We start from the raw sequence: 12,349 nt of genomic DNA, 5'->3' as shown, positions 1-12,349 counted from the left end.
TTTCAGAGACGAAAGATTCATTGCTTGTGATTCATGGGTATCGTCGCTGCGCAAATCTGGTTTACCCGAATTTCAAAATGAACTGCAATTGGGCAACAAACAGGATACGAGGAGCAAGTCAAAGTTTTTTGGACTGGCCGCGTGGAAAAACTAGATACCACCAAACTAATTCATTGTCAGTTAGTGTGAGAGTTTCTCGCCAATAGAACGTTGTGCTTTTGTTGGGCGTCTTGAGAATTTGTAGTCGAATAAGATGGCGGACATTGAGGAATTCGCATCAAATTTTGTTATAAACTTGGGAAAACAGCTTCGGAGTTTTACGAAATACTTAAAACAAGCGTTTGGTGGTGATGCTATGGCTAGAACAAACTTTTCAATGGTATTCGTGTTTTCCAGGAGGTGAAACTTCGGTTGAAGGTTTTGAGAGCGCGAGTCGTTCATCCTCAAGTCGGACTGATGAAAATAATGAAACCGTGCATCACGTCAACTGTAAGGTCAAACAACGTACGATTAACAATATTTATGACATTGTAGTCCTATCGTACGGTATATGCTGATGCATATACCTTAAACTGAACTGAACAGAAACTTGCTTTAGGAAATGTTCGCTGTTCCCGCGTGAAATGCAGAGATTAATTTTTCTATCGTTTGGGAACGATTACACTTGATCCACTCCAGATGTCCAGTACCTCGCTTCGTAGCCTTACATTTTCGATCTCAGTTCTATCTGTTCATGGATGTTTGCCAGACGTTTTCCCATTCCTTCGAGACTCTGATGACACTAGCATTTCAATAATCGACAAGTGCAGCCGTCCTCTGTTGTAACACCTGCTAAACGCGTACCAACTATTATACTTTAAGTCCTCGAGACCCTGTCTGTTCCTCAATGCCGGTGAAGTGATTTAGGCACCAGTTAGGTCACACGGCTTTATACTGTGTGTAGATTGAGCAAAGCAGAAATCTCCATCTCCTAATAAAATTGCAAGCAGTGTAGTTCAATTGTATCTTAAACGTGGCTTGAGGAATAAGTAATAAAAGCTGTAAAGATCAATTACGATCAGATACCCCTGGATATTTATATTTACTGTAATAGCAAAATGGAAGATAAAATCAAATAAGATGGATACACGAAAGCGAAATTACTGAAATAACGAGTTATTGTAGAAGCAGTTCTTCACATTTCAGACGCGTTAGCGGTTATTAATAATTCATGAATTACAACAGAAAATAAATAAAATAAAAAGGAGCAAAAAAAAAAAAGCAACTTTTTTATGGGAATTTCGTTTCCATGCATCCGCCATATTGTTCATTCATTCTTCAAATCGGCATATGGCAACAAATATTATCCAGTGTTTCAGCCACAATATATGGAATAGCTTATGTAACACATATGAAAAAAAAAAAATAATAATAAATAAATAAATAAATAAATGCCGGATTTATATTGGTCCGATTTTAACAAATCACTCTAAACGAGCCAAACAAAATTTCATGAAAATCCATCGAAAATTCGAAAATCGAGTTATTACATGCGGACGGACAAATAAATAATAATTGACGAATTTCTATTAGCAAGATTTTCCATACTTTCAAAAAAAACATAAATGTACAATTTCATAAATATTAATTCACTAAGAGTTCAGTTATTACGTGCAGACGGACACGATAAAGACAATAGGCGTTTTGCGCATATTATGCTAATACGATTAAAAATGGCGAATTAAAAAAAAAAAAAATCAACTCAGCGGTCAGCAGCTTTATTTTTAATAATGCTATACAATATTTCAACATTTTAGTTTTGCCATAACAAAGACTGTGCGTTTTCGCTTAAGTTCTTGCTGGTTTAATTTGCAAAATAATTGTGTGTAAATGATTTTTTGAAACCACTAATAAAACAGTGCGTCACGCCCTCTCTCTCTTCCGTGTAAGGGACGTGCTTGTTGCACTAGCCTGACCTCCAGAATCGCACGTACACAGTGACCGAGAACTGCACGCTTCACCGGCAACTCGGAAAGATAATAGGCGGCTGCTCTGCAGAACAAGCGAATGTTTGTTTAATTTCCTGGAAATTCCAGGAAATGACACCCACCTAGGCGTGTTCTTTTGCAAAATGATCAGAGAGGCATTCAAGGAAATAGAGCACAGGAGTAACCGTAGTGGATGTGTCATCAATTGCAATTAAGAAAGAAGGAAAGGTTTCTATAATGGAGGCTACAGCCTTCCAAGGCATTCCTTACTATTGCGCATTTCGCTTTCACCTTTCCTTCTCACGAAAGTAAAGTGAAAGTTCTTGGTAGTGCATATGGTGAGTCAAAATTCACTGTGTGATAAAACAGACTCATTCTTAGCATAACCAACTTATGCTGCAAACGGTCTACGTGACTTTTGACACACATACCGAGATAAATTTCCTCAACTACTATCTACTGTTTCCTTGAACGCAACTTCATACGCAAACCAGCACTTGTCTACAGGTGCCAGGGACTTTTGACTCATCCTATTATTTTTCGACGAGTGTCATATTCTGAGAGTGCAGCAATTTCCTAAACGTGCATATTCTTCTTCTTCTCTATTCCATGATCGAGTTTCGTTTTCTATAACAAGGTAGGACAGCAATGATTTATTATTGAGAACTCAAAAAGAGGGTGTTAATTGTCCAAGCTTCCTTCATTTCACAATGCCGAGAAAGTCATAGCCTGGGTTTCCTGGTCCGCGTTAAGTGTAGTGATTTTCAGTAATGAAATTACGAGTCGGAATGACGACACCACTCCTGATGAAGTTAATGGTGTTTTGTCTTACTATTTGTTAAATAACTCAGTTTGCATCATGATTCTTTGTTCAACTCTTGGTAAGTCTCTGAGTAATTCTTTTGGATTATCAACAGATATTTTGCAGGCAAGGATGGTTTTAACAGTCATGGATGGTTTTTTAATCCCAACAAATTGTTAAACTGAAAATTATATCTGGATAGCAGTGTTCGTACCCTACAAAGAGACGTCGAAGTCGCACATTTTCCAGATGCTTGGAATATTAATGTTCTCATGATGAACATTAAGTACATTAAATCATCTTTCATTTGTAGATACGCTCTCCTTGCCTAACTCGGCTAGCAAACTCTGGTTAAGATATGAATTAAGGATACAAAATTCGTTTAAAAAATCGTAAGTTTTGAAGTTTATCCAAAAGGTATAGCCTACCCAAGTCGTGTAGCAACATACCAAAATATTTTGCTACAAGATTACACTCTTGGACAAACTATACACGACTTATAGTAATAGTAATAGAGGCATGTGATGCAAGAAAGCAAGTGTATGAGCTAATGTAGCATCAGCCAAAAAACAATTTCACACAACCATTCCCTCTAAAAGTTTGTCCAGTCCTTCCTTGAATTTATTCAAATTATCATCTTCCACAGCGAGATGGAAGTTTGTTCCAGTAATTAACCACCCGCTGGCTAAAGGCAAATTTCCACACATCTATTCTACAACTGTCTCTCCTCAATTTGAATTTATGCCCCCTCAGATTCGTAATCTGAGCAAGCAGAAGAATTCCATCAGAATTCAGCGTGCTCAACCCAATCAAGGCCTTGTACACGTCAACCAGATCACTTCGCAGATGCCTAGTCTCCAGCCGCTGCAATTGGAAAAACTTAAGCCTTTCTTGGTAACAGGACCCCTTCGTTCCCCTCACCAATCTTGTAGCAACATACCTTGGTGTTTGCTGTTAACAGCCATATTACAGCAGATTTTGACATCAGGTTTGAGATTCAGTCATCGTTAATATAAATCAGAAACCGATAAAGCTCTAACACAGAAAGATGAATTGTAATTAGGACACTGATTAAGTCGAAGCCATGTCCAATTATAACAGTTTACCACCAATTCTACATTTGTCTAACTTATGAATAAGATTTCTCTCTAACATATGCATAAACTTATGCTCTAATTTGTTCCGGTAAACAATCCCCTTCTCTTACATCATGCAGTATGATTAATGTCTTTTGATGTTATGATAGACATTATGGCGATAACCAATCTTCCTTACATTTCGAGGGTACGGCTCAAAAACAGTGGGCGCTGTGCGCAGGAAGGCAGCTAGTTAGTACACCAGACCGAACCTAATTGTGACTCTCTCTCTCTCTAGGAGGCTTCCGGATCAGTTAGTGTATAATAATGCTGCTTCTACTTTGCCAAGCTTTTGCAACTACTGCCTTACTTTTGCAATTACTAATGACCTCTCACAGATTGTTTATTTACCTACCACAATAAGACAATCCTAACCTCACAACCAAAACGCTTGATCTTTTTCTCACCAACCACCCTTCTAAGTATACGGTCGAGGCGAGGTTCCTCTAGGCTCCTCAGATCACAAATTGCTGATGGTCTCTTCTCCAATGGAGCCTTCCTCTGATGGCCATTCCCGATCTCGTGTGGGTGGCCCTCTAGGTGAGGGTCCTCTAGGCTCCTCAGATCACAAATTGCTGATGGTCTCTTCCCCAATGGAGCCTTCCTCTCATTGCCATTCCCGATCTCGTGTTGATTGGCATTACAAGAATGCAAATGGAATGCTCTGCGAGATTTCTTTTCTTTGGTCGGATTACTGTTTAAAAACTTCTGATGTCAACGTTTGCTCAGATCATGTTAGTGAAATTATTCTTGTAGGGATGGAATCCTTTATTCCACACTGCACCTTAAAATCTCATTATTTACCTAAACCTTGATTTTCCAAATAAATGTGCTAATTCTGTTCAAGAGAAGAATGTTGCATATCGTAATTGGCTTGTTTCCAAATCTTCAGTTTCATTTTCTGCCTACACAAAGCTCGCAACAAATGTAAAGCAGTTATTAATTCAGTCCAAACTAGATTTTTAACAGGCTAAGAGTAGAAAACTTGCTTCTTGTTCAAATGGTAGTCGGGCATTCTTATCTCTTGTCAAAGCTATTTGGCCGCAACTTTTGCCCATCTTTGTTCCTACCTCTGTCAAACCAGATTGCTCTATTGCTACTTCAGCAAAGGATAAAGCTGACCTGCTAGCATCCTATTTTCCTTCCAACTCGTGTATTAATGATCTTGGTAAACTACCCCCACCATTCCCATTCAATGCCTCCTGTGGTCTTTAGTCAAAAGGATTTTTACGAATATTGATGCTAAGAAAGCTCCAGGTCTTGATAGTATTTCTCCACTTGTTCTCAAAACCTGTGCTTCATAACTCACTCTTGTTTTGTGTCGCTTTTTTTTTTTCCACTGTCTTATTCTACACGTGTTGGAAATTTGCTCATATCCAGTCAATCCGTAAAAAAAAAAAAAAAAAGTGGCAAATCCCTCCCAACCAGTTATCATCCCACTGCATTTATCTGTACCCTTTCTAAAGTAATAAAGAAATCAATTAACCGCCAACTCTTAAACTATCTATAAACCTTCCATCTGATCAACGATCGCCAGTATGGATTCCGTCAGTTTCGATCCGTTGGTCATATTCTGGCTTATGCAACCCATGTATGGCCAAATTCAATGGAAAAGCTTGGTGAAACTAAAAGCAGTTACTCTTGACAATTCAAACTCTTTTGATCGTGTTTGCCCTAAAGGTCTTATAAATAAGCTTCCATTTTATGGTTTGCCAACTATCAGAAATAGCTAAAACTCAGTCCTGTCTTATATCTCGCAAAAAGAATTCTTCTGCTCCTATGTTTATCTTTGATGACACTCCGATTTCTAGGCAAGATCATATATCTCTACTGGAGATTACCCCGACCTCTAATTTCTCTTGGCATAAGCAAATTACAAATATTGCTTCCTCTGCATCTAAAAAACTGGGTTTTCTCTTTCGCTCTCGGTTACTTTACTTCCAAGTAGCTGTTCACTCTGTACAAATCGCAAATCAGCCCAACCATGGAATATTGTTCCCATATCTGGGGCGGTACACCCAAAACCTCTCTCAGGCTTCTAGATTACATTTAAGAAGGCAATTAGGTTAATTAATGACTCATCTCTAACCGTCTCTCCACTCTGTCTCATTGACGTTTTGTTTCTGCCGCATACCTTTTCTATAGATACTTCCATGGGCACTGTTCTTCTGAGTTGGCTTCTAAAATTCCCACTCTCTCTTTCCAAGCAGTCCGAACACGTGTCTCAAGCAGTCAACATCCTTATACTGTTCCACTTCAAACTCACAGAACAACTTTTCTTCTTCGTCACTTATTTATTCAACTTTCATTTTCTAGAATATCCTTCCTTCATTTGTATTTCCTGAAAATGACAATTAATAATGTGGGTTGCAGAAATGTTTGAAATGCATTTGTTAGATGGGATATATATCTGTGAATGAAATTCAATAAAAAGACTCCATCTGATATACCTAAAGGGTAAAATGCGTAATTAATGGAAATATGAGAAATCATGCAAATCACAATCATGACAACCAAACATACATTTTCTTGTATTTACGTGTACAAACTGAAATGACAAGTTAACGTAATAGTATTATGTACTGTAAATCAGCAAAATAAGTCCTCAATATTTTGTTGTTCCTCCTGTAGCTGCAATTACAGCCTTGCAACGATCTGGCATACAGTTAATCAACTTCTGAATATACGGTTGCCCAATTTCGTGGTACCACACCCTTACAATGCTCTCCTGCAGCTGAATCTTACTCGTTGGCTTCTTCTGAGCAATTTTAGACCACATTATGTACCAGCAATTTTTAATATGGTTCAAATCTTTACTGTTGCCGGGCCAGTCCAACACTGTAATGCCAGCATTTCTGAGGTATGACTGCACCTTAAGGGAGAAAAACGAGGGAAAACTTTTGTGTAAGTATGTTTTAAGTCTTGCGAGACAAGAAGACAAACTCATCATTAAATCTAAATAGCATAAAACTTACCAATTTTGCTGTGTGGCAAGGTGCTGAGTCCTGTTGAAAAATTCAGTTTTGAATGTCTGTGTGGTGATCCCTAATAACGGGTTTCAGGCACTCCTCCAAGATAGTAGTGTAGGTTTCTGCATTCACCGTTCCGTTAATAAACTTAATTCGCGCCGCCCCTTTGCTTGTTATGCATCCCTAGACCATCTGACCAGCGGAAAACTTTACAGTCGGTGTAATGCAGTCAGGATGGTATGCCTCCGAATTTCGTCTTCTGACATATCGCTTCCCCTCCGAGCCATGCAGGTTTAATTTCGATTCGTCAGAAAAGATGGTGTCCCATTGCTCTTTTGTCCATGAAACATGCGTTTTAGCCCACGCAAGTCGCTTCTTCCTCATTTGTTGGGTCAACAAAGGATTCTACTTGGGCCGATAGGCATGCAGACCACATTCCGAAAGCCGTCTTTGGACACGTTGTGCACTTGTTTCAACACCAGAGGGCATCTCAAAGTCAAGTTTTCGATCAGGAGCACTAGCATGGCGATTACGAAGGCATTGCCGTTTCAAATATCTATCTTGGGCAGGCGTGGTCACTCTCTTACGGCCTGATCCAAGTCTTCTCTTCACATCACTGGTATCACGCTTTAATTTCAGCACTCGGGATACTGTTGACTGGTGGCAGCCTATTTTATCAGCGATAGCATGCGTAGAAAGCCCTTCCTGGGACTGAGCAACAGCTATACTTTTTTTCTTGATATCAACTGAACATATGGAGCCATGCTTACACCCCCGCAAAACAGGATACTAATGAGCGTGTATACCCTTCCAACGCCGTATTTATAGAAGCAGCTGACGCAATACCTTGCAATTACTGTCTGATGCAATAGAAGCGTTATCTGACGCAATACCTTTGCTTTGCGATAAACAAAATGACCGTAATCAAACAATATTTTATACGTTTCACTACAAATATTACTTTTTTTTAAGGTGATGCAGTTTTTTTGTCCGCCACAGTCAGAGGCGGATTTAACGGCGGGCGCACCGGGTGCACGCCCTGGGCCCCGACTTCTGAAGGGCCCACGCAAAACCCCAACAAATTAGTTGAATATATTAGTTCAACTAATAGTTAAACTAATATGTTCAACTATTAGTTCAAAACTTTGTGATTATTATTATGCTATTATTAATTATATTATACATATAAAGTAAAGTGCAGCCATTATCAACCCACTGCAGGGTGGTAGCCTCCTCAACAATTCATGCTGAGGGAAATGGACCATAATCTGCCACGCTGGTCCACTGCGGGTTGGCAGATCGACCGTATTCGGCAGTCAGGGGCATGAACCCCGGTCTAATTCAAAGAGCGTGTGCTACTGCACTCCCGCTCCTGCCCACATATATTATATTCAAATTTTATTGGAAATAAAACATTAATAGTACATAATATTTTTTATTTATTTAAAAAAAATGGTTAACATGTATTTTTAATTTTCCCTGTCTCTCTCTCTTTTTTTTAAGGTGCCCAATATTTTCTTCTGCGCCTGGGGCCTCAACCGACCTTAATCCACAGTACTTAATTTATACCTACGACGGCAGCCGAGATGTGTACGTGCAGTAAGGCACGCCGCGTGTTCGAATTACATGATGTCACGAAATAATTCTTTTCTAGTAGTTGTGAACTCCTCCGAATTTATTTAGACGTCCCGAGTACAATGAGAATATTCATACCTCACGAATCCACATGCTATTATTTAACCACAAAAGACATCAATGAAAAAATCACAAAAAAACAAATTTTCAGTAGAACTAAATGGGACCCACTTTCCGCCTTTTATTTTTAAACATAATGAATACTGAAATCATTTTCTTTCAGGATGACGACTTGAAATGAACTTAACTTCCATCATATTTTTCGAAAGTATGCTAAAAAACTTAACTGACAGTAAATACAATGCGAAACTACTTGCGATAATCCACGCAAACAGTCGCTGAAAACTGTCTGTCCTCCACGTAACCGAACTAACTGCATGTAGAGAAACCAGTTTGTGCATCGTCGCAATCCAAACTACTACATAATAACGCAAATTAGATTTCTGATTCATACACCTGAATTATATTTTATTATATGCATATTAATAGATGACAATATATACCAAACAGCACAGAATACAGTACAGTACATGGAAAAATCAGAATTTCTAGTCAGACTTCTCTCTCATACCCTAAATACCCACACAAGCAGGATCGCTGCTTTGGGAGAAATATATTGGGTGCAATGCACGTGGGATCCCAAATTGAAAAACGTCCCCAACTCTCAAAGGGCTCAATTTAGGCAAAGAACTTCTCTTACTGTCCTTCCCCTAAATATTAATTTTCGCGCCTAGCTCTCCCCTCTTCTACGAACTATAGGACCTGCCTTTTGCACTTGTAATGCTCTGGTGTTACATGTACAAAAAATACGGGAAGTGTGTTCGAATTAGCATGTATATCATTCTAAGTCATCACAGATGAATTTTCGTGTTTTCCAGATTGAGGCACATAGAAGCATAAGGCGTACTCACATTTTAGAAGGCGAATTTTGAGAAGGATAAAAAAAAAAAAAATGAGTATTTTATTGTATATATATATCTGAAACACTTTGGATGACTGTTTTCTACAGCACCATGTTAGAGAGGCAACAAGAGAAAGCAAAAAACTTGATAATATGTCAGTGTAGAAAGAATGATCTGAATTTCACTTTCTTCAGAGTTCATCTTCACTACCATCAAAGAGTACTGCTTATTCCGCATTTCTTGAGAGACTCGTTCTAGAAGGAACAAGGGTTTTATTGATTTTTTTTTTTTTTTTTGTTTTTCTTATCAATAAAGGAAGAATGTAATCTCTCACTCAGATATATCAATATGGATATCGATATATAACAGCATGCCCCCTAAATATCTTTTGACCATAAGACGAGGTGGAATTTTAGGCAACATTTCCCAGTAAATATAGCGAGCCTTATGGTCCGGAAAATACGATAATTTCAGAGCAGGCCTATGTTCCTTAAAATTATAATATGCATATTGTATAATTCACCGAGATTTTTTCTTATTAAGATAGCAGTTAACCTCAAAGTCATTTTATCAAATATCAAGAATTTGATAAAATGAAATTACTGAAATCATTTCCTAAGTTTGCAGCTGATTTTTTAATAGATTTTATATTTATAAGTACCATTGAGCTTTTATAAGATAAACATTAATAATATATCAGATAGTGTTAGACTTAATTAGTATTTAATAATAATCGTAACATGTACTTATTTAGAGTTTATTATTAATAAAGCAGTTTCGTTATTATGTTCACAGTTTTTAGTGTGATTAAATTTAATGAATGTTATGCTTTAAAATATATGATATTTATACTGATGGTGTCAGATTTGAAAGTTTTTTTTTTTTTGTTATAATCTCGTCTGGCCATCATGACTTTTGAAGAGAATATTTGAACGGTATCTATATGTGTCTATTTTGAGTAATAAAATTGAGATATAGTATTATAGAACACTTTTAGAACTTAACGCGCTTTGTAGGAAGATATATATTCTGTTATAATAAACAAAAATCGTGTAACCTGAACTAAGACTAATAACCCAACTCACTGTGACAAGTTGCTTTAAAAGTTCTGCGCAAAGCAAACGAAAATTTCTCTAGTATCGATAAATGAATAATTTGTTTTTATTATTATAATACAATAATATTATTCAGTTGCGCTTACAGTATTCCGTAATATACAAAACGACAGTACCGACTTTTACCAAGTGAATCATAAAGCAAAATTAAAAAAAAGAAAAAAAAAAAAAGAATCATATTACAGTAGAAAGCTAACATATGTTCTGATACAAATATCCAACAAGATACAACTTAGTTACATTTATTATGAGTATTCTGTTACATTTGATGAATAATAGGAAAATTCTATTTCTCTTATCGTACAAATCTTTTCTCAATCTGAATAAACAAAAATAAATAAGTACTCTCGGGAGGGGGAAAGAATTCGAAGAATGATATGCACCTTTGTTTTATTATTATTATTTTCTTTGTTATTATTAATATTTACTGCTCTCCCATTTCTTGGATCTCCCATACATTTGTATAACTTCGTAGAGGATGAAAGAAATGCGATATAAGTTGCATATTTCTCAAATAACGAGCAAGACTTACCTTCTCTCCAACGGATACACATGAAAATTCTTTTTTGGGGGACAGGAGTTGTTCTTCGGACATTATAATTTCACTTATACAGCGCGCACCAAAATCCAAAGTTACCTTGCCACTCGCTGACAGTATAATTGTTTCCCATGTGCCAAGCGCATATGACAAACCCTCAAACGACTGACATGCGCATTGTGCAAATCGAGAGTGCGCAAAGTACAGACTCTGTGGGGAAGGTAGGAGCTTTTATCAGTTAGTAATAACATTCTCGCAACTTTTCATATTGAAGAAAATAGTAAATGGCTTCTTGGCTCGGAGACTGTCCTATTTTCACGCTTTATTGCGAAATATTTTGAATAGTTCCGTAAAGAGTAAGAGTGAAAATTATTTTAACAAGACGAGTTACTTAACATGCCTTAACAAGGCATGTTAAGTAACAAGCCCTGGATTCAATAGTAACCTGTTGAATCCAGGGCATGTTAACACATAAAATATAAATATCATATCTATTTATTACAAAAATTTATAACTCCATCATGGAGTGGAAGATCTTCCACTTATTTTAGCCATTTAAAATACTTATTTTTAAATTTGTTTCCTTTATTATTATTTTTTTTTATTTATTATTATTAATATTTACCGATTTATTTTAATTCATCCTGTTTTAATCCGAATTCTGTTTAGTTGTTAATCTTCAACCTAAGCTTATAGAACAGAAAAAAAAAAAAAAAAAAAAAAAAACACGTAATTAGTAACCATTAAACCTAAATAGATATTTTGTTATGCACACAGGGCCCTGATATAGAAATTCGGCTTCATGTATTGAAAGGTGGAAAAATGAACGCAGTTTTACTGGGACTTTTATATTATGATTGAGACGAACTTTTCTTGCTTGCATCCAAGTTTAATGCAAATATTCCTTAATTTCTGAATTCCTAAGCAGCCATTTACCCAAAAAGAGGTAAGTGGCCATTTAGGCTGGCAGAATTTAAACAAAGTAAGAGTCCCTGTATGAAATTCACTATAATGTTGGATTTTTTAGGACCACCAGCAATTAAGGCCACGTTGCTTCGTGTATACCGTCTGTAAATTGTATGTGTTCTGAGGTCGATTTTCTGTTTGCTGGAAGATAAACCCGAGTTTCCAGGAGAAAAAAAAAAAAAAAAAACGATGCTACCTTCCCTTGAGACCGACTAACTCAGCCACGTTGTGAAAAGGGCCCATAAAAATTCCACCCATCATCGACGTGTTTCGAACTCAGGTCTTTTCCACCCGAGGTGAGGAGAGTGGTGATCCTACC

The 12,349-nt window shown here is 37.1% G+C and overlaps 1 protein-coding gene across 1 annotated transcript in view; it reads right to left on the bottom strand.

The window, feature by feature from the left end:
• Positions 1-11,189, bottom strand: part of LOC150087414 (uncharacterized protein ZK1073.1-like) — a 218,404-nt gene extending 207,215 nt beyond the window's left edge. Inside the window, exon 1 of the mRNA XM_090372055.1 lies at positions 11,059-11,189. Within this exon, the coding sequence (XP_090228181.1) occupies positions 11,059-11,121 (63 nt within the window). The 5' untranslated portion in view covers positions 11,122-11,189. The remainder of the gene's footprint in view (positions 1-11,058) is intronic.
• Between the last annotated feature and the right edge of the window lie 1,160 nt (positions 11,190-12,349).

This window comes from Mastigoproctus giganteus, chromosome 4 (assembly GCF_048544385.1).
Source record: "Mastigoproctus giganteus isolate SK-2022 chromosome 4, ASM4854438v1, whole genome shotgun sequence".
Taxonomy (NCBI): domain Eukaryota; kingdom Metazoa; phylum Arthropoda; class Arachnida; order Uropygi; family Thelyphonidae; genus Mastigoproctus; species Mastigoproctus giganteus.
The sequence above is the reverse complement of the archived record's forward strand: the minus strand, read 5'-3'. Positions and strand labels throughout refer to the sequence as shown.